Here is a 27219-nt window from a genome sequence, read left to right as displayed (position 1 = left end):
ATGAAAAACCCAGCATCACTGATTTAGGTGTAAAAATGGACCATAGCCTAAAACATGACTTACGTGTCAACGCTGTGGTTAAGTCCTATTTCTTTCAGTGGAAGCGGCAGTCAAAAACAAATTCCCCCCTGTCTAGATGCAACCTAGCGACAGTGCTCCATACCTTTATCACCTCACGCATGGATTATTGTAACTCTCTTTTGACTGGCAATCAGCCAGGCTTTCTTCTCATGTCTACAGCTGGAACAAAATGCCCCACAATAACTCAAGCTTTAGCATCTCTTTACTGTTCTGTTTTGAATCCATTTTAAGATTATTCTCTTGGTTTTTAAGTCTCTTAATGATCCAGCCGCTTCTTATTTGTCGGAACTGCTTCACCCGTACATGACACTGTGTACTCGTACATCAGCTGACCAAATGCTTTTGACTGTTCTAAAGCGTTTTTATAAACCCACTAGATATATCTAGAAGAGAGGGAGCCAGAATGAGCTTCATCTGGAGGTCAGGCAAGCTCCATCTCTTGCTGTTTTTAAAACTCGGTTTAAACACACTTTTTGTTGGCTTTTAACCCAAAGTGAGTTGGCATCTATGTCTTAATCTTTTACCCGTTGTATGTACCTGTACTACTTAAGATTTTCTGTAACTTCTATGTATTTAATTGCAGTTCTTTATTTGTTTTATTTATGTTCTCTCTCTCTTACATATTTTTGTACAGCGCATTGGGCAGCTGCCTTGTTATTTTTTTATTTTTTTTTTGAGAGCTTTAGAAAAAAAGGGGTATTGTATGCTAAAGGCTAAGGAGTACTCTAATGCAAAGCACCATAGTCACTGGTTGTTGGGTTCTGATATTGCACTGGTTCCATAAATAAGACATGTATTAACTTATTGGTTTGGCATCTTGTTAGCAACACAAAGCTGCCAGTTAACATTTTAGCATATTTTTTAGGAAAACTGCAATACTCCTTTATTGAAGGCTTTTTTAAATTACATTTTAAGATTTTGGTTTGTCACTGAGTTTAACTGTTTTGATTTTAAGACTGTAAAATCTGCAATTTATGTATCATTTTCATCAACTCAACAAAGAATATAGTATGTATCTTTTAGTTGGGTCAGAATACAGTCTGGACCGAGCTCTCCTTATGTTCATCTTCAACTTTATCTTCCACATCAGAGGTCCTGTAATCAACTCATGAGTTGCAGCAGACCCGCAGATTGAATTATGCAACCAGCTGCAGTCAATAGTCCCTGGACATTATCGACCCTAATGAGAGCTGCTCTCTTGACCAATAGTAAAAAAAAAAAAGATAAGACACTGCTGTTTCAGAAAAGACTGTATCAGAAGTTTGACTCCAACAGGTGACTTGACCACAGGTGGCTTTACAACCAGAAGGCATCCTGACTCCTACTGTTTACAAACAAGATTAATTCCTTGCTTTCGTAATCCTTGGCACGTGAGTTTGTACCTCCAGTTAGCACCACTCAGAACAAGACGCGGTGCATTTTATTTTATTAATTTAGTGCATAATCTATCTCACCACTTTAAATAGGCTCTGAAACACAGCTTGAGTGAGACATGAATTGATCAGGTTAGTCGCTTGTGTTAATCCGAGCTCTGATGAATGCACCGAACCTGCTCACTTTAAAGGATTCTCTCTAGCAAAGCGTTCCACTTGCTGCCTTTGCCATGGTGACAGCCGAAGCCAAAGACGTTGCGCTAATCCCACAGATTTGAGAACCATTTGGATTCTGCTGCTGCATTTGGAGAAGTGTAGAATTTGCTTTCAAGTGCAAATGGGCAGTGTCCCTTTCCAATCATCTTGGCGAGAATGTTTCAAAACAGATGCACATGCTTCCATATGTCACCAGTATCCTTCACCGAAAATGGGATGAACAGTCATGGTTACACCATAATTATGGATTAACATGCAAATGACAGATGTTACCATGATTCTTATACCAATGTCACTCTGAACATAAACCTTGTTTGAAAGAGAAATGGTTTACTCTTACCAGTTTATCCTTCTGTATTTAAATGTCAACAGCCTGGCTAATTTCTCGCATTTGTGAGGAAAAACAGTGAGTTTGCATATTCTGGATTGTTTACCAGCAGTATTATTGCAGCTGTTTTCCACAGTGTGCATCTACAAGCTACAGCATGAGTCAAACCCATACGTTCAATATCCTTGAAGACAAGCCTGCTGAATTAAACATTCAGGGTTGAACAGAGACATTTACGTGGAGAAGAGAATGTCAGCCGCTTACCTGCAGATGTATGTAGTAAGATGGAGAATCCACATCCAGTGGTGTTAGAGGGAGAGAGTGTGTGCTGCAGTCGAGGTGGTTTTTGCGAGCCTCTGTGGGTTTGCCTGTGTGGAATGGAGTTCCAGTCTCCCTCCCTCCCACTCGCTCTCTCTTCTCTCTCTCTCTCTCTCTCTCCCTCTCTCTCTCATACTCCCCCTGTTGGTATCTGTCTCTCTCTCTGACTCACTGCACGGCTCCCGTCATATTGCCCACGGTCACACCTCACTGAGCAAATTGTTCATTACCAAAGATCACCCACAACCATGGACACCGGGGCACACAGTTGGGACAATGTTGGTTTATGGAAGCAAGCTTTCTGAAAATGAAACGCAAAGCCTACACATTCATGCATTTATACACTCATTCTGAAACTGCTGACCTTTGCATGTAGCTGTTTTTTTTTAACAAAATGTTAACCAAACAGTCCATGCTTTTGATTTTTTACAGGGTAAAGAAAATAGAACCAGACAGATTACCGTAAATGGCCTGGCTCACCAGTAATAAAAACACAAAAAAGTAGTTTCTTCACATGTCATTAGTTAAAGGCTGAAGCATTTAAAATTGGAAGGTTAACAATGTATAGTTTATTTTTGTATTTACGCATACATTGATTTAGTGCTGTAACTTAATATTTTTAAGATGACATGACTAAAAAAAAATACTATTTTCCACACAATACTCTGTCAACTGTAGTGCTCAACCTACTTCATTCTGGTAACATATATAATAAGTACTAATGGTTTACATGAAGATGTTACAAATATAACATGGTTAAATGTCATTGATATAAGGATTAAGCAACAATGGTCCAAGGAGCCATCCTTGGTGAACACCTGTAGATCTCTTTATAGCTTATGTTTTATAATTTTTATATATGCACAGTTTAAAATGAGAAGGACTGTTTAATCCTATTAATTTATAATTCTATTCGACTATAAAGGCAAACATTTATCAAGCAACACACAATGTAAGTAGCAGATAAACTTGGGCACAGTTTGAGGCATTGTGTTGAAATCAAAGAACAAACGTATCTCTGATGACATCTGGAGCCTACAGTAAAGGGGTGTTACTCAACAAACTATTTGGCAAAATAGTCTTAACATGTTTGATTAAATGAACCCCTGGACTATCAAGAATAGAAACAATCAGCAAAGTAAGGAAACATAATTTCCTGAACGGTGCCTGAGTGCTCGAAGCAGTGTTGAAGCCCCCTCCTCAGTCTGACTTGGTCCCATCAGCTCAGGGGAGATCGTTTTGATAATGGAAGGCTTCACCTTGACTCTCATTTCTATTCTTATCCCCTTTGTTTAAGTTTGTATTGAAAACTAATTTCCCTTGTATGAGCATTTTTATTCAAATGTATTGGATTGCCATATAAAATAATTGAAATTCTAGCACATCATTCTGATGTCTGGGAGTAAGATTGCCCAGATCATCATATCATAAGGGATTCTCCTTCTTTTTTTTATCATTCATTCAAGCATGTAGCAAGCCCATTTTGACCCACTGCAGAAAGTTTTAAAATAAATGACTTTCATATTTTAGAGATATTTGCTTAGATTTCAGGCTTTGCTCCACAAAGGAGAGTGATGTCAGTGGTGAAGCTAAGTTTAGGACAGATAGATATTTAAGCTATGAACTATGCCTGGGGAACGCTTTACTATAACAACAATGGTACATGATTTTGATTCTGGATTTACACATTTGCTCATATTGCCTAACAAAAAAGCAAATGAGTGTAGCTTTTTTAAGATGTTGACATTTTGACAAAACTCTAATAAAATGGCTAATGATTTAAATTATAGTTCATATTTCAATTGTACAACATGCTATTTTTCTTTGTTTGTATTCATTTATTTAAAAATTTGTTAAATACAAATATAGATGCACAACAGTTAAGGAAATAAAAAACTTGTACTTATGTTTCTAGCAATTGGACTGTTATTTTTTTGACAACTCTTTCAAAATGAATATGATTATTAGCACTGTTCTGGGTTAGAATCCTGACCTAGGAAAAAAAAAAAAGAATTCTGACCTGGGGTCTTTCTGCAGGGAGTTTTGTATGTTTTCACCTTGCATTTGTGGGTTTTCTCGGGATACTGAATCGTGGTTTCTCCAAATTGCTTTTAGATACAAGCAGGTGTGTGTCAGAGGTGTTGACTTTGACTTGATGACTTGGTGACTTGGGAGTAGGACTTTAAAATTTTAAAGTCCTACTCCCACACCAGGACCTTTTAGCCGAAAAAGTGTGAACCCGGTTGATTGAAATTACTGGGGGAAAATTGTGTTGAAACATGCAGAGGGCTATCCAAATCCCAGACAATGGCTTAAGGTGCCTGCAATGGAAAAGGGTTATATTAAACATTTACAGAAAGCATTTTTAGATGCTTTGTGACATTTTAAACAAACAATTATGTGTGTATAGTGTTTCACGGATAGCTCATTATAACTCTTTAATTGAAACCCAGGACTTGAACTTGACTTAGTAGCCTACTTGATTATAACGACTTGATACTTACCTGTGACTTGGGAAGTAATAACTTGGTCCCAAATGGTGTGTGTGTGTCTACATGTTTGTTTATCCTGGGTGACTTGAACCTTCAGCAGCATAAACAAAATTACAAAGTCGACCTTCTATCACCTAAAGAACATTTCCAGGATTAAAGGACTAATGTCTTTGCAGAATCTCGAAAAACGAATCCATGCATTTATCTTTAGTGAAATCGATTACTGCAACAGTGTTTTCACAGGTATGCCTAAATCAATCAGACTTTTTAAGCCCTGTATCTCAGAGAAGAGACTTTAAAATGCTTCTGTTAGTCTATAAATCACTGAATGGCTTGGCACCAAAATACATCACAGACTTATCAGTGTACCAACTCTCCTGGCCACTCTGTTCTTCTGGCTCAAATCTACTCCGCATACTCAGAACCAAACATGGAGAAGCAGCATTTATTTTTTATGCTCCACTTATCTGTAACAAACTCTCAGAAGAATGTAAAATCCTGAGTTCCTTTAAATCAAGGTTAAAAATATATTTCTGTAGAGTTGCCTTTGAATGTAATGTTGATGTTTATAGTCCAACTTGTCTCATAGCTTAAAGCTAGGGTCGCCAAATTTTTTTCCGGATGTCTCCCCAAGTCTCTTTTTGAAAACTGCGCATGTGCAAAACCCTCTTTCCTTGCTCTTCTGCCCTTCAGGGGGATTGCCTGAAAAAATCTCCCAAATCCACTCTGGTCTTATTTCTTTCTACTGAGGCCTTCCTCTTCTTTTCATAAACATGAACATCAGTGGCGGCTGGTGAAAAAAAATCTTGGTGGGGCTGGCCAATAGATTTCCCTGCCTAACCCAGTACATGCATTTAAATTAAAAGTCGGAAAATTACTACGATTCCACAATAAGCATTTAATTAATAAAAAAAAAACATCGTTCACAAAGGATTATTTTGGTGTTTTTGTCTTATTAATCCTTTTCACAGACTCATGCCAGAGGGTTTGCATACATTGTACATGTACGTATATTATTACAAAACAAACGTTTACGTCTTGACTATAATATATGCATCCTAATTTTTTAATTATATAATGATTTAAGTAGTAGAACAATGACTAGTGCAAAATTAAGTTGTATTTACCGGAGATGAAGTGTAGACTGCAAATTCTATCTTAGTATGATGGCTCCCCCAGTCCATTGGCATCCTGCATCCTTTTCATTGAAATGATCCATTTCTTTCTTATTTCTTTGTCCTTCGGTAAACGAAACAAACGTACATCCGACGATTTGGAATGCCTCTGTGTGCAACCCGGAGCACAACAAGTCGTAGGCATTGTTTAGATTCCAAAAATAAACTAAAAGTACGCTCTAATTCACCCGTTTTGTCACGCTGGTAAGCGAAAACAGTGCTGTGTTTGCCGTCCAACGTTACCCGGATGTAGCGCGGATGTAGCTCGTGACGTCACGCGTGAAGTGCACCTATCACTGTGCAGCTAGGGCTACTACTCCAGGAGCCCCAAAGCCATTCATTTTGGCGATGCTGATTGGCCAAATATTTATAAATCTTCCCTAGCAACAGTATACGATTGGTTATTTCGCTACACTTGTAGGGCTACTTCAGTCACAGCCCCAAAAGTGTAGAAGAAGAGAAATGATACGTTCTGTTGGTGGAAATGCACTGTTAAATGATAGAGTAAATCAGTAGAAGTGTTTTAATAATTCTTATTACATGTAGCCACGTACTATTAAGTAAAAACTGACATTAATAATACTTTTAAAATCTCTATATATTTTGACTTCTCCCCTCCACATCTAGGGAGGGCAGCGCCCGAGCGCCCCCTATGGGCCAGCCGCCACTGATGAACATGTTTTCTTTTGTTGTGACTGCCAGGCACATTCAAAGTATACGGTGAGAGCAGCGGAGCTACAATGAACGGCTAACACCGAAGCTAACTGCTAACCTAGCCGCTAAGCTAACCGGATACATAAACACTAGAAGTGTGCATGCACAGCCAGTAAACAGAAACTAACAAGGAACGTGCATGCACACTGGGGTTAGGTGAGCTCTTCAGAATGATTGGCATGTGGGACAACCAATAAATAACCTAAGGGACAGAGAAGAGAAGAAGCAGGAACAAATCTTTGCTCCTCGGTGGGAAGAGCAGTGATTGGTTAGGGTTTTACTGGCCTGCAGCGGCCACAGATAAACTTTTTTAACCTCCTTTTTTTGAATACATAATGTACTGACTACTTTCAGGATGGAAGGACGATTTTACCCAGTATAATAAAAAGTGTTTCTGAACAGGATTACCAACTATAGCTTTGACCTTCTGTTACTATTCCACTGCAATGTGCTTTCCTCTGTAATGTTTCTTATGTTCTGTTCATGTACAACACTTTGAATTGTCCTGTTACTGAAATGTGTCATACAAATAAACTTACCTTGCCTTATTACTGTCACAAATGGCTCTGTTCTTGTACATGAGACACTGTGTGTTTCGTGCCTTCTCGAGCCTTGGTGGCGTCTTTGGGACAGCAAGAATTCAGTGTTGCATTTGTGTGACTGTCATCTCTCCTTCAACAGGCTGCTGGCTTCAGTTGACAGAAAGTCCAGGACAATGGGTGATTGTGAGGGTCAAAGAGAGTTCCTCAAAAAAAAAAAAAAAAAACTGGAGACAACAATGGGAGCTTATGGGCTCTCCCATGTATTCAGGCCCTGTCTTGAGTACATTCTGTTTTGTTATTTTATATTTAAGATTATTTAAATAGATTTTACACCCGCCTAAAATAATTGTCCTTTTATCAGTTTGTGCTTATTTTACTGAAAGCATATTTTTGTGTATCCTTATCTTGCTACAGAGTACTTCTGCCACCATAACAGAAATATCAATATCCGTTTCCCCAAAACGGCTAAACCTTTACACAGTGTACAAATACGAAATTATTTAAAACAGAGGTTTAATAACAGCAATCTCCAATGCATGAGTGAATTAATGAATAACTGTGATGGGGCTGTCGAACATTTTTTTTTAGTTCTTTCTGGGTCACATTACATCATGGTGTGGCATGATAATTTTTATTTACAAACGCTATGTTCTACATGCTGACATTTGTACAATATTATCTGCTAACAAAGATGATACGTATGGTTGTAATGTCTTGAACAGTCTTGACAGACAAAAGCAGTTAAGATATGATTAGATATCTAAATAGAGGAGTGTCTTAGAAGATACAGAGACATTAAATTTGTCTGACAGAAGTGTGCGCACTTTAATATGTATTTTTCAAATAATTTTATTGTGTTTATGTGTTAGACCTAAACATAGTGCATAATTAATATGTGGAAGGAAATTGATCTGTGTCTTTAATATTAATGGCTTGACATTATTTTTTCCATATGAGGTCCATAGCTAGTTAAAAGTGTACTGCAGGTACAAGTCGGGCTGAAAGCCATCTATATTGTTAATATTATATTGTTAAAAAAGTGTGTCACAGTTGAAACTTTCAGGTTGTTAGAAACCATAGTTATGTTATATTTGTTATGGAAAATTGTTCCTTCTTTAAAGAGGGGAGGGGGCAACAAAAAACATTTGGGAACCACTGGTTTAATCCAACATAACAAAGCAGTATGCCTATTGAATCATGTCTGTTCAACTAAAATGACAGCTGAGTCAAGGAAAGCATCAATCAGTGTACCAGCCAAAAGACCCATGGTCACTCTGGAGGAGTTAAAGAGACTGTAGCTCAGAGGGAAGACTCCATTGGCACGATAGCTACTGCATCAATCGTGCACTAGAGTGACAACAAAAAAAATGCCATTGTTGTATGAAAGCCATGAGAAGTCCTGTTTACAAGTTGCCACAAGTGATGTAGGAGATACAGAAAATGTGTTAGGAGCTGCTCTGGACAGAACTTGAAAGTCACTTACCTTCATGTAAAATGCGTTGTTTGGTGGAAAACTAGCATAAAGGCAGGGACAAAACTAACTGAGAATCTGTGGTAATTGATATTTGCAGACAGTCTCCATTCAGTTTGACTGAGCTTGAACTATTTTACAGAGGAGAGCCTCCAAGAGGCTGAATACCATCGATCAGCATTGTCATTTGTAAAAATGCAGTGTTACCATCAAACTTCTTTGTTTTCACTCTGCTTAGGGTTGTCTTTGTACAAGCAAATAGAAAAATCACACAAAGAATGGAAAAATAAGCATTCCTCAAAAATAAGGGGTCATATTTCCCAAGACAGGTTTTAAATCAAAACCTGCTTAAAGAATGTTGGACAGTCTTCACTGGCAGTCTGCTCACTTTTGCTTTGTTTTTTCAGATGAATAGCTTTACTTTACATCACTTTGCTCTTTCTCTCATGAATGTAAAATAAGTCCCCTTAAGCATTCTTAATGTTTATAATTAATTATTCTGTGAAACCCCTAAACAGAATTAATACAGCCTTCAACAGACAGTTGGCAGGAACACAAGCTTCTGTTGTAACGATGCAAAGCACTTTATTTTCATTTTTTTCATTCACCAAACTTTTTATTTTTAAGTTGGAGCAACACTTTTCCAACATTTGACAGCAGGAAGCAAGTCAACTCTTCAAGGTTAAAGATCACAATTTTATTTGTCTGTATTTTCTATTCCAATTTTTTAATCACCCAAACCCTAATTTTATGACAGAGAAAATATGATTTACTGCTACTGAAAACTTTATAGGTTGCTGTCTTAAAGATTTATGCTTCAGGTTCTGGCCAAATAACAGGACAAGAACCTGCTGGAGTATCATTGCAACTAAAGAACTTTGAGAAGATGCCCGGAGAAGAATATATGGTTGGGCCCCAAGCCATTTTTTCCTTATATATTATATTTTGTAAAAACCTTCAAGCACAAATCACCATAAAGAATGTTAATTTCTCCGAGTATTATAGTCTGATCTAATTACATTTTCCCTACTAACTCTGCAGTTTCCATTTCCTTACTGTAACCCCCCCCCCCCCCCCACCCCCAAAAAAAATAACATACTTGCCAAAGAGAAAAAGTTATTTAAAGGATGCGGTGCTTTGACACCTCACATGCAGTTTGTTGTGATGATTTCATTGTGCACGTGAAACGCCTGCAGGGCACGTGATGCTGGGCGAAGGGGAAAAAGGAAAAGACAGAGAGAAAAAGCAGGAAGCTGCAGTGGAATTTCCACACCCTGATGTGGGTGGACCCCGTCTGCATTATAGAACGGAGAGGGCAGATTTCCCCCTCTGGTCCCTCTTTTTCTTCTATGCATTCACCTCCCTCCCAACTTTCGCTTTGCTTGGATAATAGAGGCCACGTTGAAACAATACAAAAAGGAAAGGCCATGGGGTGCTGTGGCAGCAAATGGAGAGGTGGCCCTCACAGCTTTTTTTCCTTAGAGGGTGAGTTTTGAGGGGGATTTGGGGGGTATGTATAGAAAACTGGCAGCGATGAAGGCGGAGGGCTATTTAAAAGGATGATGTAAGATGGGAATAAGAGGCGTAAAGTGGAGGGAGGGGCTGCTGGTGTAAAACCTACTTCAGAAACATGGCCTGGGAAGGGCAAGACTGATGTTTTTTATGGAACTTAAACATTTTCCTTGCTGGCTGAGCCCAGATATGTTCAAGCTGAGCCATGGAAAACATGTTTTTCTGTTTCCCAAATGAATACAGTTCACTGAAAAAGTCTTTAATTTGCCATAGCCTTTTATTGTTCACATTTCAAATGATCAAATAGATTCAAAAGTCTAACGTGGACTACCAGAAACACAAAATGCAGCTTTCAAGTGAAGATTATATGAGGAAAAATAATTCCTACTTAAACCTAATAACTAGTTGAGCCATTCTTGATGACAACAACCTCCATCAAGTTTTAGCGATCACTGGCAATGAGTCACTGTGAATAAAGTTTAGCCCACGTTTTTGTCTCCTTAGTGTTTACACATTGCCACTTAACTGTGGCAAGCAAAACCTACAGTATTTTAGATGTTTTCTTGTTTTTTTTTGGGAACTCTTCTAAATCAGTGGTACACTTTTGGAGTAATTCTGGTCGGCCAACCATTCCTGGGAAGGTTCCCCGCTGTGGATAATGTCTCTCACTGTAGTTCACTATAGCTGCAAAAGCTTAAAAACGGCTTTCTAATACTCTGTAGACTGATCAATGTCAATGACTTTGTTTCCCCATCTGTTGTTGAACTTCTTAAAATGTTGGAGAGGTTCTACTTAGAGTAAAGTTGGATTCTGCAAGTCACGCTTGGCTGCGGTCTGTGAAATTAAACTCAACTTTCAAAATATGTGGTTTATGGTGTTTAATGTATGATTAAACAAGGGCAGCAAACATATTTTCACAGAAACCCCTGCCCCCCTTAATAAATAAAATCATAATTGAAAATTGCTTTTTGTGTTTACTCAGGTTATCTATGTCTGATATTAAAGTTTGTTGACTTTCTAAGCAGACTACAGTCCACATAGTGCATGCGTGCTTTCATCCTTTATCAACGTTCAAACAAGGTAAAAAGCAAGGTCAAATCAAAATCTTTTTCCTCCTGTAGTTCCTCTGTGCTTGTTCAATATTACTTTAAATATTTTTGTTAGTCCACACATATTTCATGAATACATCCTTATTCAGTACGCATCAAAATATTATCTGTGGCATATTTTGTAAATATAACAAAGGAGAAGCGATCTGCTAGAAACAAAGCACAGAAGAGGGGTAAGTTGCTAAGTTGATTAGTAAGTAGTAAGTAGATTCAACAGATGACGAAGTGCAGCTGAAATAGCTAAAATTAATTCAGTAATTCAAGATTTGTTGTCTTTGAGGCCAAGTCTGCCGAGCAGTCTGGATAGCTACACCATACCTGAAGGCTGTGACCTCTTTTGGCAGGACAATTTGAGTTGCCACAAAGCAATAAAGCATTCAGAAATGCTTTAAAGAGTACAACTCACAAGATCTAGTTCCAACCAAGCATCTTTGGGATGGGAAGAGCAAATCTGATCCATGGAGGCCCCACCTCAAAATTTACAGGTCTTAAAGAATGTGTTGCTACTATCTGATACCACAGCCGAGTGGGGTCACCCCCTCAATGGGTAGGATATGTTTTGGCATCTTACAGGGGACCAGTAAGCCTTAAGTTGGATGGATATTTGATCATGTCTGACTGCTGTACAAATGAATAGGCTTAAGTCACAATTTGAAAATAGTTTCTAGGTTCGGAGAAAACAAGATTCAGCATAGCCATTGACATATGGTGTGGAAAATATGAATATTTTTCTCATTGCATATGCTTTTTAAAGTAAAGTACCCCGGTACTTTTCAGCTTTGAATTTTTTTTTTTTTTTTTTTTTTTTACATCAGCAACATTTGATCTTCTAAAATATATAAATTACATACAGTATCTGCTTATCATAGCTTGCCTACCGTCCTGTAGTGGTTTGTAAAGAAAAACAAGGTAACATGGCTCCATCTTGTGGCGCTGAGAGGTATTGCAGGTACATGTTTAGTAGGTCAGGATAAACCATCATAATATGACCTTCTAATGTTTCCTGATTTAGCCCACAGAGGTGGTCCGTGTGACTTTGTTGCATTCACACTGTGGCCTTGAATCACACTGTGGCCTTGAACTATCGGTTGTAAAGCCTGGAATTTTCTCTGTTGAAAGATAAACATTTCAAGAACGTTTAATGTTTTTAATATCTGTATCGTTTCGCTTCTTTCTTTTGCGTTGTGGCCACCAAACAATCCGAAATAGGTTAATAAACTCATCTGGTTAAATTCTGGTTACGGGAGCGAGCAGCGCATGAGGAGAGCGCGTGCACGGGATATTGCGGGTTTTTAGTTGGGGGCGTGTGGAGCGCGTGAACCTGGCACGGGCGCGCGGTTGTCATCTAAATCCACGGCTATTCGTTGCCACGGCGAGCTGGCTCCTTGGCGATCCTGAGCGAGGCATGCAAAAGTAATTTTCCAGACCACTAAGCGGACAAGGACGCGTTTCCAGTCTCTCGTCATGGGAAACCTGGCGCTCCCCACCAGGTAAAACATAAAATGAAACGTTGCTTTGACATAATTCAGGAAAAATGAGGACAGGCTGCCGATATCCTCCTAACAACCGGTGGGTGTGTATTAAAATGACATCAAGTGTACCGCCTCCAGCCTTACATTTAGCTTCTATTATTATTATTATAAAGGAAACAGGAGCTTCCGGAATCTGTGCCTCGCTATTGTTGACGTTTGGTTATCTCTGAACATATATACATATAAATATATGTATGTATGTATATGTATGTATGTATATATATATATGTGTATATAATGTGTGTGTGTGTGTGTGTGTATATATATATATATATATATATATATATATATATATATATATATATATATATATAAAATATGTATGTATATATATATATATATAAAATATGTATGTATGTGTGTATCATGTATGTGTGTGAATGCATGCGTCATCTTATTACCCCTTTATCTGTTATCTGTGACTCATGAAGGACAACTAGTTCACACAAACTTTTGAATCTTCATCTTTTTATTTTTTAATCTCTCTTGAACGCTATAATGGGGGGAAAAAACACTGTAATCGTTGTTCATTGCCTGTTTGTTTGTTTTTCTTTCTTATATGTTCTCTTTAGCTGGAATGGCCAAAAAGAAATTTCACCAGGGTAACACGCGGTCACAATAAAGAACTTTGAATCTTTAAATCATAGCCCAAACAATGACCAGACTCCAGCACCCTACTCTATTCTATACCACGTTGGTACTCTTGTTAAAGATGTATAGGTCCACATTGCAGTGAATTTAACAAGTCCAGTGGTTTTGAATGCTAAAATGTTTAGGTAGTTTGCAAAGAAATCAGGAATTAAGTTTGAATCTAGCAATTAATCTACATGTGTTTTTTAATGAAACTTGAATGAGAAGAAACTGCAAACATTTTTAAACGGTGTCGGTGTAAAAAGACAAAAGGTTGAACTTAGCTGAAAAAATCTGCTGATTTACAGTTTGAGGGTCAGCCAGTTTCAACACCATTTGGACAAAGAGCCTTCTGTTGCACCATTTTATCTTTTAACAACAGTCTGTTTTCTTTCATAACAACTCTTGCTCAATAACTAATTACGCTTTAGGCAATCAGAGCTTACTGTGCTGCTGTTCACATTGCCTTGCTTAAATAGAATCCTTCCTCCCACCAGTATGAAGGAATACTTGTCATTGTTTGGGCTTCCCCAGTGTTGGATTATGATGATGATGATTATTATTATTATTAGTAGTAGTAGTAGTAGTAGTAGTATTAGTAGTAGTAGTAGTACGACAATAACAGTTGTAATAGTAATAGCAAGACATAAAGACTAGTAATAGTAAGATCATATTAATAGTTATTTTGCATCCACACTCTTGTATAAATCTTCCACATCTTTAATTGTAAAACATCCCCTGGGCTATTCTTTTCATGCTCATTTTATTAACCTGTTAGTAATACAGCCTAAATAGTAAAAAGATGTTCCAAAATTTTGTTTTTTTAGCATCCTTTTTTTAAAAGAAAAGTTTCAGTGTCAATTTGAATTGCTTTTAATTCAAATCAAAGAGATGAAATATAACAGCATGTGGAACCAAAGCTGTACAAATTGGTGACGAAAAGAATCGTAGTTTTTATCTCATACTTGTTTTATTAAAATGTTTATTCAGCATTGTATAAATTCATAACTCACTGCCATTTCCAGTTTCTAGTTATCTTGGACATGTTTAGCTCATTAAAAAAACTCAAATATTTTCGGAATGTTGCAATTTTATTCTCTCCTCCTAGATTACAAGAATGATTTATTATTAAATATGATCTTTTTTTTTTCTAGTTTTTTCAGGACTGATGCAACCACATCTGAACCAGTCCCGTCAGGGAGGTTTGTAGCCAGGAGAATCTGCAACGGTATAATTTATTACTACACTCCAGTGACAGCGGCAGAGCAGCAGACAGTATGCCTCGCCAGAGACTCTCAGACCACAGCTTCTCCGGGCTCCGTCTCATCTTCAGTGTCCTCAGAAACACTTTCCCACACAGCTATTTCCTCCCAAACGAAGTCAGATGCTGCGTCCAGTTCTCGCCCTCTTCTCCTCTTCTTCTCCTGGCTCGGAGCCCAACCTGGGGCCGTGGCCAAGTACAGAGACCTTTATCTTGACCGTGGTATGGATTTCCTCCTCGTCCAGAGCAGCGTAATGCACTTTCTCTGGCCTCGATGGGGGCTCAACTACGGGTTGGACATTTTAAATATTTTAGAGGAGCCTCCTTTCACCGGGAGGCTCGTACTTGTACACGCTTCTTCCATTGGTGGATTCACTTTCACCCAGCTACTCACCCACATTACTCAGCAACCAAAACAGCACGCTGACCTGGCGCACAGGGTGATAGGGCACATTTATGACAGTCTAGTGGTTGGCTCTCTGGATCACATGGCGACTGGTGAGTGAGACTGATGCCCCCCGATTGTACAGGAGCTCAGGTTACTTTTGTGTTTTGTGCGTCAGAACTTTCTATAATTAATTTACTGCTGACCTACTGCTCCAGTTTGTGATAAGTATAGGATTTTCCAGTCTTTTTCTGTTTAGGACATTAGTTAGGTCTTGCAAACTAGTCATTGTTTATTTTTTGAATTCCAACTTATTAAGAAACACCCCAATAAGTAAACACACACCTCTTATCACAAGTTTAGCCAAGTCAAATAAAAAAAAAACAAATAATAGAATATTAATTGTGACATTGTCTTTTAAGGCCAATAATAAAGGCAAATTCTCCCAATTATTTAAAGTTTTGTTGCCACTCTGTAATTGATGTACTCTGTTACTCTGTATACAAACATATACAGTGCCATGCAAAAGTATTCATATTTCTTTTTAACATTTTGTTCACCACAGAACACCACAAACCTTGAAGTAATTTATTCAAATTGTAAGTGATAGACTAACAAAGTTGTCTATAATTGAGAAGTGTTAAAACATGTTGCTTTTCAATTACAAATACAAATTTCAATTGCTGAACCAGTTTTTGCTGCAATTACATAGAAAACAAAAACTTCCCCCCAGATGTATGTTTATATTTGGACTTTGACTAGGCCATTCTAACAGATGAACATGCTTTGTGACCTATACCATTTTACAGTAGCTCTGGCTCTATGTTTAGAGTCATGGGCTGCATTGAGTTCTGCATCAACTGAACAGGTTTTCCGTGTCTGCAGAAGTAAAGCATTCCCGCATCATGCTGCCGCCATCACCGAGTTTTACAGTGGGGATGTTCCCTGCCATGCACTACTTTTTGTTGACCATATATACAATCCTAATAAAATGCATATAAGTTTATCATTATAACCTGACAAGTCTAAAAGAAGTTTAAGGGGTACTTTTGCAAGGCACATGTTATTGCTTCTATTCTGTGCTGTTTTTATAATATTTAAGGAGCAAAGATAATTATTGTTTCAATGTATAAACAGTTTTTATGGTAATCAGATAACAGAAATTCGGGCTTTAAACTGCACCAATTAGTTATTTGCATCAATAATGCTACAATATACATTTAATTATTTTTCAGGGCTTGGCAAGACTTTGATGCCACGTCTAGAGGGCTTCATCAAAACTACTGCCATGTTCTACTTCAGGCTCTTCAAGTCCCAAACTGCAGATATATACGAGAGCGGCGTCAAGGTTTTCCACAACAGCCCGGTTACTTCTCCGGCCCTCTTCTTCTACAGCGAAAATGATGCAATGTGCTGCCCTGCTGTCCTGGAAAAGCTGATGGACTTCTGGAGGCGAAGGGGAGTGTCTGTGGACAGCAGGAAGTGGAAGGAGTCCACGCACGCCGCCCACCTGCGATGCCACCCAGAAGAGTATGTTTTCACATTGCAGCACTTCCTAAACTCCGTCTGTTCCTCCCAATAAATCTAAAATTTCAGCTTTGGCAACATTTAAGTTTTAAAAATGTTCATTACACTTGCACAACATGAACTACTATTTCTAGCAGAATGAACTCTATATTATCTTGTAGCTCTGATTTTATTGAAAAACTTCAACTTTTAAATAGTTTCCTCACCTTTAAACCACCTTTATTTTTATGTCTCATTGTAATTGAGGTTTGCAAATAACATTTTTATTTATTTCAGATTATTTCAAATTTGTCAAGTGTATTAATTTAGTTTGTTGTTCTGATCATATAGGATATTTTGGACAACATATATTTCACAGCTTTAAACCTGACAGTATCATCAGTGGATGGTCTGAGTTAGCAGAAAAGGTAGAGAGGCGTTGGCTGGAGGCCAGTGGTGCAGCCAGTGAAAGGATACTGAGGGGTTTTTGTTCCAGTTTACTGAAGTGAGGATTTGGGGGCGGGGCTTATCCTAGCCACTCATAAAATAGGTCAGGGATGCAGTGACCAGATGTAGAGAATATCAGGATGAACGTAGAGCTTATGGTCTTTTGTCTGATGGAAAACACTTCGTTGAGCGGAGACCCATAAAATGCATCCCTGATTTTGAATGAGAACGAAGACGCACCAAGCATCTACAAACTTAAAGGCTTTTGTCGGAAATAATTGTGTCTGTTTAAAATGTATCTTACTACAGTTGCTTTGGTTTTCTTCAGAATCATTTTGAAGGGTTTAATCATCGTTTGCATGTTTCTAAGACCCTCAAATTAAGATCTTGGTCCATTTTCCTTGGCACGCACCAATAGGTTGTGCTTCTTGCTAGTTTGTGCATTGCAGTTGTTGCAGTTACATTAGTAAATGTTTTCAAAAAGTTGAAATCATTAAAAATATATTTATGCTCTCATAGGAAACATACTAGCCCCATCTCTGAGGATGGCTTAGAGCTACTTGATGATTTAACTGGCTCTCAGGAAGATCTTATTTATCTGTACCCAGGGGCGGTTCTAGACAGGGGCCAACAGGAGCCCATGCCCCTGTAGAAATGGCCTTGGCCCCTGTTGTGGCCCCTGTACTAAAAGCATGATGCTAAATAAACTTCTCATAATTATTTGCAATGGCAAAGAAACCATAACTGATTGGTCACTTTGACCAATATTATTTTTTACCTATACAGCTTTACTCTAAAAAGAATTTAAAACTTAAGATGTTTCACGTTTAGCTTTAGCCGTATTGAGCAGGGGGCAAAGTTTTCAACTGCTAGATCAGGGGTCTGAAACCTGCAGTTCCAGAGCCACAAGTGGCTCACTTAATATTATTACACAGTTAAATATTGCCATTTTATTGTTTTTAATTTTTTTGTTCTGTGCCCCTGTGAAAAAACACTGGCCCCACCTTGGCCCCCCTGGTAAATTTGGTCTAGAACCGCCCCTGTCTGTACCTGTTGTCCAACTATAAAGTGAAAACTGCCAACTTTCCTGTACAAAGGAAAGGATCATGACTGTCTGATGTTTCTGAATTACATTAATAATTAAAGGTCAGTTTTAGAGAACAAGCCAGAGGCTACAATTACCTCTGCTGGACATCAAACCACAAGTCAGCTTTAGGATCAGGTATTGGGTGTGCTGTAAGTGTGAGTGATGCCAGTGACCTACTAGACTACATAGTTATTTTAATTTTTATTTCTAATATCTTATGCAAAACTGTTTCAGTGTAAAATACATCAAACTTTTTGCACCAGAAGCCACCTTACAACTTTTAAATGCTCAAAGTTTCAGAGATAAAGTCATGGGAATAAATTAGGCTCTTTATTAAGAAACCTTTGTTTATATCTACGTCTAATCATGTTTTTCATTTTCCGAGAAATGGAAATTTATTTAAACAATGAATATTAACTATGTTTTTCCCATTAAGAAAAATATAGCAACAAAATATACTTGTTATAAAAGTTGGGACATCCTGACCCCTAGTGTTAGTTTAAGAAACTTTTTCCCTCTATGACTGTTGGCTATGAGAAGTTGAAAGGAGTTATTTGCATGTGCATCCCTTTTTTAGCCACCTCCTGGTATCTCAATGAGCTCAAGGTCCCTGCTTTGACTAGGCCCAGGACTGTACGTGTCCATAATTCAGCCAGTCCTTGGTGGATTTTTTTGGTGTTTTTCGGTCAAGGTCCAGTTCTGTTTCAACGCTACATGATTTTTTAGTTTTTTACAGATTGTCTTACATTTTACTCAAAAACCTTCTGACACATACCGATTCTGTGTGGACTCCATTTTACTGGAAAGCATTCTCAAACCATGACTCTCCCAGTTCCATGTATCACAGTTCAAAGGAGATTTTTTTTCCCTGGGAAGCTGTATTTGGTTTATGACAAACATGTCCTCTGTTCTAGTGCCCATATAATTTAGTTTTCACTTCATCTGTCCAAAAAACAGTATTCCGAAAGTCTGGTCTTGATGTTTTATTTTAGAGAGCAAGGTTTCCCTCCTTTTGAAATGGTGTCAGTCTGCAAGAATGTTAAGTTTAGCACTTTAACATGACATCAATGTTGTTGCCAAAGTGTCTCAGTACCCATGAGTTATTCATGGGACGCATGGCAAATATAATGTATCTCCACTTGCCAATGTTTCATGAGTCACAGTTTATTTATTCAACTTTTGGTGTTTATGATACTTACCAGAAATCTCTGTAAAGTAGCAAAATCACCTGCATAATAAAATAATCTTGCAAAAGTCTCATGAAACGTTTTTGTAAAAAACAAAACTTGAAGACAATTTAAAAATACTTTGGTTAATGGTCAAAACACATTTTTTAAGTGGTAACAAAATGAGAAAATATGACAAATATAGTCAGGTTCTTACTTTTTTCAAGGCACTGGAAAATGTATAATTCCTTTTTTTATTTCATTAAATAAATCAGAAATCACTTTAAAAATAATGACAATAATAATTAAAAGCACTATACAAATGAATAATATATTAACTTGGTTGCACAATTTTCTTTAAATGAAGTGCCCCTACAAACTGTCATTTTTTTCACTCCTGCTTACAACAGTTTTTGGCATTACTTCACATGTTATGTAAAAAAACTGCAAACAAAACAAACTGTATAGTCAAAATATATCCATGCAAGAAAAATAAATATTTATTAAAGCTATTTTGTGTTTTATGCAGCAAACGCTCCCTTAGTGTAATCTTTGATTTAACAACTGTTGAATGTCCTCTTTGGCCTAAGTATTCAATAGTTAACAAACATCTTTGTAAATAAAACTCATTCACAAAAAAATATAAAATCTGTAAATTCCAAAGACACTCAGCCATGATGACATTGTCACCATTGCAACATTTTGTAAAACATGATCATTTGTCAGCAGATTCCAAGTTTGTCCTTATTCGTAGGAAGGTTCTCCAGGTAGTGCTGCACCTTTGCCAGTGTCACGTAGTGCTGACTGTCGGGGAACAAAGTCTCCCTGGGCTCCACACTCGGTTTCCCCTGGATGGGACAGTCCATCATTAAGGCGAGAGAGCGCACTCTTCTGTCCAGGCTGGAAACGTCAACTTGAATCTGACTCAGTAGATCTGTGAACGGGCTCTGCAGCTCGTGATCTAAATGTTCAAGGTAGAGGCTGATACCAGTCAGTCCATCAATGGGCGGAGTTGAGACCTCGATCTGTGGGGGCTCCTGCCGCAGAGGAGAACAGTAATAAGAGAAGGAGTTAGTTGGGATGCTTCTGGCTGCTCTTTTCATGGGGTAAAATAATCTAGTTCAAACCCCATTTAAAGCATTTGGTGCATCGGGCAATGTGCATACCTTATTCCTTAGTTTCTGAATGTGGACTAGAGTTATCCGAGCAATGTTTAGTATGTTGTGTATGTTATTTCTGATAGAGTCGCTCTTTGTTGGAAGACTTGTGCACTCAGGTGCTGCCATTAGAGTAATGAACAAAAGGGCTAGGTGGATACACATCTAAAAAAAAAAAATGAAATGGAGAAAGTCATGCAAATGCATTTCACACAATAAATTAATTAATCCCCCACAAAGTAATGTATTACAGTTCAACATCTGATTTTCAATGACAACATTTTTGGATGCCATTTAAAAGCCAAATGAAGGGTGAAAATTACTTTTTTCCTCATAAAACCAGGACCCTTGGTAAAATCATATTCCTTACCTTAGTGTTTCAACTTCTGGTTCTTCTCCAGAGACAATGAATGAAAGAGATAGCTCATCCCTTGTTACAGATCTCATTTAAATAGTCTGCTCCCAGCACAAGTCCTGTCTGGTCTTGCCTGGGTCTTTACCCCTCCTACCTCCCTTTGGCTCAAACCTGAGTCTGACCCTGCTAGGTTAGTCAGGAAATCTTACGCTCGAAACCATGAATGTAGACAACTCTTCGTGGTATCGTCCCTCTGACTCACATCCTGTGCTTTTTGTCATTTGGTTTTTTTTATGAAAATGAAATTTACTGGAAAACGTGCTGGTGGGTTATGGTCACATGATGTATTAGTTGCTTATCTCTGCACAATGAAAAAAGATAAGGTGAAAGTGCACACCCCCTTGTTTAAATGCCTGTTCAAATGGGATGTAAAAAAAAATTGGGCTGTGATAAATCACTCTAACAGATTTTCCAACTTTATTGTGACATACTGGGGAAACCAAATATTTACAAACATTTGAAAACACAAAACCCTTTTTATGTTCCTTTACAGTACAACTGAAAATCAAAGGAAAACATGTGCAGTTGCATAAATGTGAGCACCCTTAAAATGATTTGTTGCTAAAGCACCTTTTTGTTTCATTTCTAGTGTTCCTGGATTTACATAAATCATTTTTTATAGGGAAGCTGATGTATCAGAGGTAAATTTTGGCTCTTTTATTCAGTGTTTCCTAACATTTTCTTATTTTCATTTCATTTAAGCTCAAGCTGCGGTGTGCCAAAAGGGTACACGGGATAAAAACATACCATTACACAAACGTATTAGTCACAAGAATCTATCACGCTCCATCTGGTAATCTGATCTGATCCAGGAAGTTATGACTGTATTGTGCCAAGTGTAATGTTTGGTGGAGGGAAGGTTCGGGAATGGGGTTGATTTTCAAACCTGGGCTTGGCTCCTTAGTTCCAGTAGAATTCACTTTGTATGATTCCGCATACCCAGAGGTTATGTCTATAAAATCATGGATGAGACAGTTTGGTGTGGATGACCTTGATGGCCTGCAGAGAGTCCTGATCTCAACCTAATAGAACACATTTGGGATGAATTAGCGTGGAGACCGAGAGCCAGGCCTTCTCGTCCAACATCAGTGTCTGACCTCACAGATGTGTGTCTGGAAGAATGGTAAAAAAAAATCCCAGAAACACTCCAGAACCTTGAAGACAGCCTTCCCAGAAGAGTTTTAGCTGTTATAGCTGCAAAGGGAGGACCAATGTCATACTGACCACTATAGGTTCAGAATGGGATGTCACTGAAGTTCATATGAGAGTCGAGGCAGGTAAGTGAATATTTTGGACAATATAGCGTTAATCCTGCAATAAAATTTCCGTGTTACTGAATGTTCCACTGTCAACTGTTTGGTGCTATTATAACAAAGGGAAAGTGATGAGAAATGGCAGGAACTCGGCCATGAAGTGGTGGGGCATCAACAATCACAGAGCAGGGTAAGAAGATTTTAGGTGTGTGTCTAGCAATAGAGAACGGCAACTTTATAATGAGTCAGTAGACAGTAGATACAGATCTCCAAACTTCAGGTGACCTTCACATTTTCTCAAGTGGAAGGTGAGCTTCATATAATGTGTTTGTGTCGTTGAGCAGCTGCATCCAAGCCTTATTACCAAGTCCAATACAAACCATCGCATCCAGTGGAGTAAAGCCCACCGCCACTGGACTACAGGGCAGGGGAGATGTGTTTTCTGTTTTCTAGAGGGACGAATCACATCCTTATCACTGCTGCACTCTATATTGTAATGTAACCTGAGGGTAGATTTAAAAAATACATTTCAAATTTAGCATAAACCAGAATTTAGTCTGACAAAAAATAAAAAAATCTGTGGGATTACCTCAAATGAGCCATGGACAAGGAATGTCTTGCCATCTGATTGATCTGTAGAGCTTTTGAGAGGTTGAATAGACAAAAATTACCAGGTCAAGATGTTGGGGTTCTGATAGACTCCAGTCAAAGAAGATTGGCATTCTCCTCAAGTCTTTCTCAAGAGCTATAAGTAAAGTGATCTGTTAAAAAAGACAAAAATCCCCTAAATGCTCTTATTACCTACCGATCAATCTCGCTCTTGGGCACCAATTACAAATTGTTCTCCAAAGCCTTGGTGAACAGATTGAGTCACTGTCAAAATTAATGAATTCTGATTGGGCTGGTTTTATTTGGAAGAGATCCTCAGCCAATAACTTCAGTAAGTTATTTAATATAATTCATGTAGCAACCTCCAGTATAGCTGTTACTTTGCACACCATCAATTACTTGGATTTGCAGGAATGGTCGTATCTGTTCAGTCGTGTCCAAATTTGGATTTGGTGGTCATTTTATCAAGGGGCTTAGAATACTTTATGAGAAACCCAAAGCTATGATCACAGCAAATGGTCATATCCCTGCAGATTTATCTTGAAACAGATCCAGCAGGCAGGATTGTCCTCTGTCTCCAGAACTTTTCGCATTATTAAACCTTTGGCCAAGATATTAATGCAGGATCCAGAGATAAAAACTATAAAGTGAGCCGGATGACACAAAATCAATCTTCTACCAGATGACATACTCCTCTGCTAAACAAACCCATCTGAGTCCCTTGCGTATTCTTGACAGTTTTAATTTTTTTTGGTTTCATCTCCAGATATAAAGTTAATTGTGGAAAATAAAAGAAATTCTACCAGTCTTAAATTTTGCTTACATTAAATATCAGCAAATAGATCAATTTAAGTGGTCGCCAGATGAAATAAAATACCTTGGGTGATGGTAGATAAGAACCTTAAATAGCTGTACAAACGCAGTCATTTGGAACTGGGTAATCAGGTAGTGGAGGACTTACAAAGGGAGAGAGTAGACCTACTACTTTGATTGGCAGAAGGCATTGCATTAAGATGAATATGTCACCCAGGGTGCAGCAGCTCTTCCAGTCACTACCTATACCAGCACCTCATAATTTAAAAAAGAAATAAATATCTCAATAAACATATCAGAACATTTATATGGAATGGCAAGACTGTAAGGTATCTCATAAGAACAACTATAAATGAAGACCTACAACTATTCCTAATATAATGAAGAATCGTGCTTTAATTCATTTGATTAAAAGATGGCATAGAGCCCATAAAGATATTGTATTGAAAACATTATTTCATCTCGCACACCTTTGAAGGAAAATGGACTCATACCTCTATCATTGGGTAACAAGATTCCAATGCAATGGCATCAGAAAGGGCTTGGCTACCTGCAAGACTGCTATGAGGACCGTTCCCTGATGTTCTTTGAGGACCTGAGGAAGAAGTACAATCTGTCCAGCAGAATTTTTTTTTTCTTAAAACTACTTTTGGTCCTTTGCTTTAGATGTGGCATTGAAGAGGATTCATTCCCAAACAGCACGTGAGTATTTTAATAAGTAACCACATTTGTGCATGACTTTTATAACATTATATAATTTCCATTAGATCCCGGAATATGTTTATCAGGAGACTTTACAAATTTGGGGACACAATTAAGGAAAAAAGTCAGACAGAAGTTCTAAGAAGTGGCTCTGTGTGTTGCCAGAAAGTATAGAGCCATTACATGGAAATCTAACTCCCAACTCCCTATTTCCAGATGGTTCTCAGGGATGATAGTTGTGCTCCACTCAGAAGGATTACCTACGATCTCATAAATAGTTAAAAAACCTTAGTTAAATTCTACCAGCGAAACTTATATAGACACTATACAAATATCTCTATAGGATTGTGTGCAGCCATATAAAAGGATACATAAACTTACAGTCATTGTCAGGTTTTGTTTTTTTCTCCTGTGTGTGTTTTTTTCTTGACTGGGTCAGAAAGGGTATCAAGATGTTATTTTTTATGTGTAAGTGTTTCATTAATGTGAAAAGTATTGCCAGAAAAAAGAGGACTGACAACTAAAAGGTGTTTTACCAAAGTGTTGGTTTAAGGTGTGCACATTTATTGGACCCTGTTATTTTTTTTTTTTTTCATGAAAACCTGCCATGAGTGTTGATGTATATTCGGGTGACTACACTGCAGCATTACATCAAAAAGTCAAAAATGTTGATTTATTATATGGTATAAGTCACTGTTATTTTTTTCTGCTGCTTTGCTTTGAATGTGTTGTTTTCACTGAAAGGGGTGGGAGGCACATGCTGTGATATCTGTTAGCATGTAGGATCCTCTTTTGACAGAATCCTTTCATATTTAAAAACAAAAGCATGGTTTGCTGTTGCTTGAACAATATTGCACTATTTTAAGTCATTCACAAATTAAACTGCGTGATTGGAAGCAATTCATGCTTTTTTTTTTCAATCCAGGGGGCTCTTCATGTGAAATCACACAATTAATATGAATATTTCCAAAAGGAGCAACAACCACTACAGCGACTTGTCCAACAGCAAGGTTCTTACCTGCCACTAAAACTACAAAGTTTTAGAAATGGGAAGCAAAGGCAGATTGAATTAAGATCATGATTGTATCTTCCACTAAGCAGTTGGCAGCAGGAATGTTGTTGCAGCACGAGAAACAGATTTTGTGCTTATTCTTCTTGTTAAATCCTTGAGCTATTTAAGTATTTTTTTGTTGTCTCATATTGAGAGCATGTTAAACCCATTTAATCTGGGGAGAGCTGATAGAAAGCAAAAATTTTTATTTCAAATTATCTTTCAAATGCTTTAAATTTGGCCAGAGAGTGTGCAGTTGGTAGCACTGTTGCTTTGCAGCAAGAAGGTTCTGGGTTCAAAGCCCAATCTGGGGTCTTTCTGTATAGAATTTGCATGTTCTCCCTGTGCATGAATGTATGTGCAGTGTATAAGAAAACGACCAAGATCCATTTGTGGTCAAATTGTAACCTGACTCAAGCCAGACGCATGTCGCTCCGCCTAGGAGCCAGGAGGAGCAACATACATCTGGCATGAGTCAGGTTTGCTTTTGATTAAAAAAAAGCTAAATATTTTTTTTAGTTTCAGCACTAACAAGCTCCCCATTTTGCATTGCTATTTCCATTCTACTTTGTGTCTTTTAAAAGTAATGAATGATATTTATTATGATGAATTATAAATAATTTAGATTATCTCATAACCACCACAAAAGCCACGTTTTGCCAAAAATAGAAAGTCACCAGAAATATGTATTTTGTGGTACTGATAAAAGTTTATCAGTACCACAAAACGTTTAAAAGGGTTTAAAGCCAGACTGGCTTTAAACATCTTTGTTTAGAATAAAGTAGAACAGGATATAAGGGCTAAAAAGTAATCTGTCTGGTAAAGATGAAACATCTGAAAAATATATATTTTGTGCTGCTAATAAATATTTCTGAAATGCTTTAAAAAAAATGTGTGGAGACTATGCATCCGAGAAGCCACTCTTTGCTGCGGCTCTCTAACAGCAAGCTTGGGAGTTTTTGTTGTTGTTATGTTGACCTTCCTTAATAAGAAGGTTCTGGGTTCAAAGCCCAATCTGGGGTCTTTCTGTATAGAATTTGCATGTTCTCCCTGTGCATGAATGTATGTGCAGTGTATAAGAAAACGACCAAGATCCATTTGTGGTCAAATTGTAACCTGACTCAAGCCAGACGCATGTCGCTCCGCCTAGGAGCTAGGAGGAGCAACATACATCTGGCATGAGTCAGGTTTGCTTTTGATTAAAAAAAAGCTAAATATTTTTTTAGTTTCAGCACCAACAAGCTCCCCATTTTGCATTGCCATTTCCATTCTACTTTGTCTCTTTTAAAAATAATGAATGATAAATATTTATTATGATGAATAATAAATAATTTAGATTATCTCATAACCACCACAAAAGCCACGTTTTGTTAAAAAGAGAAAGTCACCAGAAATATGTATTTTGTGGTACTAATAAAAGTTTATCAGTTCCACAAAAAGTTTAAAAGTATATAAGGGCTAAAAAGTAATCTGTCTGGTAAAGATGAAACATCTTAAAAATATATATTTTGTGCTGCTAATAAATATTTCTGAAACGCTTTAAAAAAAAATGTGTGGAGACTATGCATCCGAGAAGCCACTCTTTGCTGCAGCTCTCTAACAGCAAGCTTGGGAGTTTTTGTTGTTGTTATGTTGACCTTCCTTAATATTGTAAATCATTCATTTTAACTTTTCGCTGGGGTGCACATAATATCAGAGGGTGCTGTGTGTAAGAAGATTGTTAGCTTAAATTGAGTAAGATAAAGAAACGACAACAAAAAAGCTGTTTAAGGTTTTGCCAAGTAAAGCTACTTTACTCCATACTATAAGGCAATGGTTTCCTACCCTGGTCCTCAGGCGCCTGCATGTTTTAGGTGTGACTCTGATCTACCGCA

At 37.7% G+C, this 27219-nt stretch overlaps 3 protein-coding genes across 4 annotated transcripts in view; 1 reads left to right on the top strand and 2 right to left on the bottom strand.

Moving 5' to 3' along the window:
• LOC105931181 (proline rich transmembrane protein 4) overlaps positions 1 to 2401 on the bottom strand; it is a 35376-nt gene extending 32975 nt beyond the window's left edge. Inside the window, exon 1 of the mRNA XM_012869754.3 lies at positions 2263 to 2401. The gene's annotated coding sequence lies outside the window, so the exon portion shown is untranslated. The remainder of the gene's footprint in view (positions 1 to 2262) is intronic.
• Positions 2402 to 10066: 7665 nt separating this feature from the next.
• LOC105931183 lies at positions 10067 to 17330 on the top strand. 2 transcript variants are annotated; one of them, XM_021320126.2, is made up of 3 exons: positions 10067 to 10195; positions 14648 to 15252; positions 16375 to 17330. In XM_021320126.2, the coding sequence occupies exons 1-3, from the start codon at positions 10158 to 10160 to the stop codon at positions 16719 to 16721; spliced, it is 990 nt and encodes a 329-aa protein (XP_021175801.2). In that variant the 5' UTR covers positions 10067 to 10157; the 3' UTR covers positions 16722 to 17330. The 2 variants fall into 2 exon arrangements, with proteins under 2 accessions (XP_021175801.2, XP_012725211.2); XM_012869757.3 differs by lacking the exon at positions 10067 to 10195 and adding an exon at positions 12618 to 12821.
• A 2141-nt stretch (positions 17331 to 19471) lies between these two features.
• Positions 19472 to 23548, bottom strand: lepb (leptin b). The gene is made up of 3 exons (XM_012869759.3): positions 20873 to 23548; positions 20512 to 20667; positions 19472 to 20382 (listed from the first exon to the last, which is right to left on the bottom strand). The coding sequence occupies exons 2-3, from the start codon at positions 20665 to 20667 to the stop codon at positions 20068 to 20070; spliced, it is 471 nt and encodes a 156-aa protein (XP_012725213.1). The 5' UTR covers positions 20873 to 23548; the 3' UTR covers positions 19472 to 20067.
• Between the last annotated feature and the right edge of the window lie 3671 nt (positions 23549 to 27219).

Source organism: Fundulus heteroclitus, chromosome 17 (assembly GCF_011125445.2).
Source record: "Fundulus heteroclitus isolate FHET01 chromosome 17, MU-UCD_Fhet_4.1, whole genome shotgun sequence".
NCBI classification, from domain to species: Eukaryota; Metazoa; Chordata; class Actinopteri; order Cyprinodontiformes; family Fundulidae; genus Fundulus; species Fundulus heteroclitus.
Note: the sequence above shows the minus strand (reverse complement) of the source record. Positions and strands in the feature narration are given on the sequence as shown.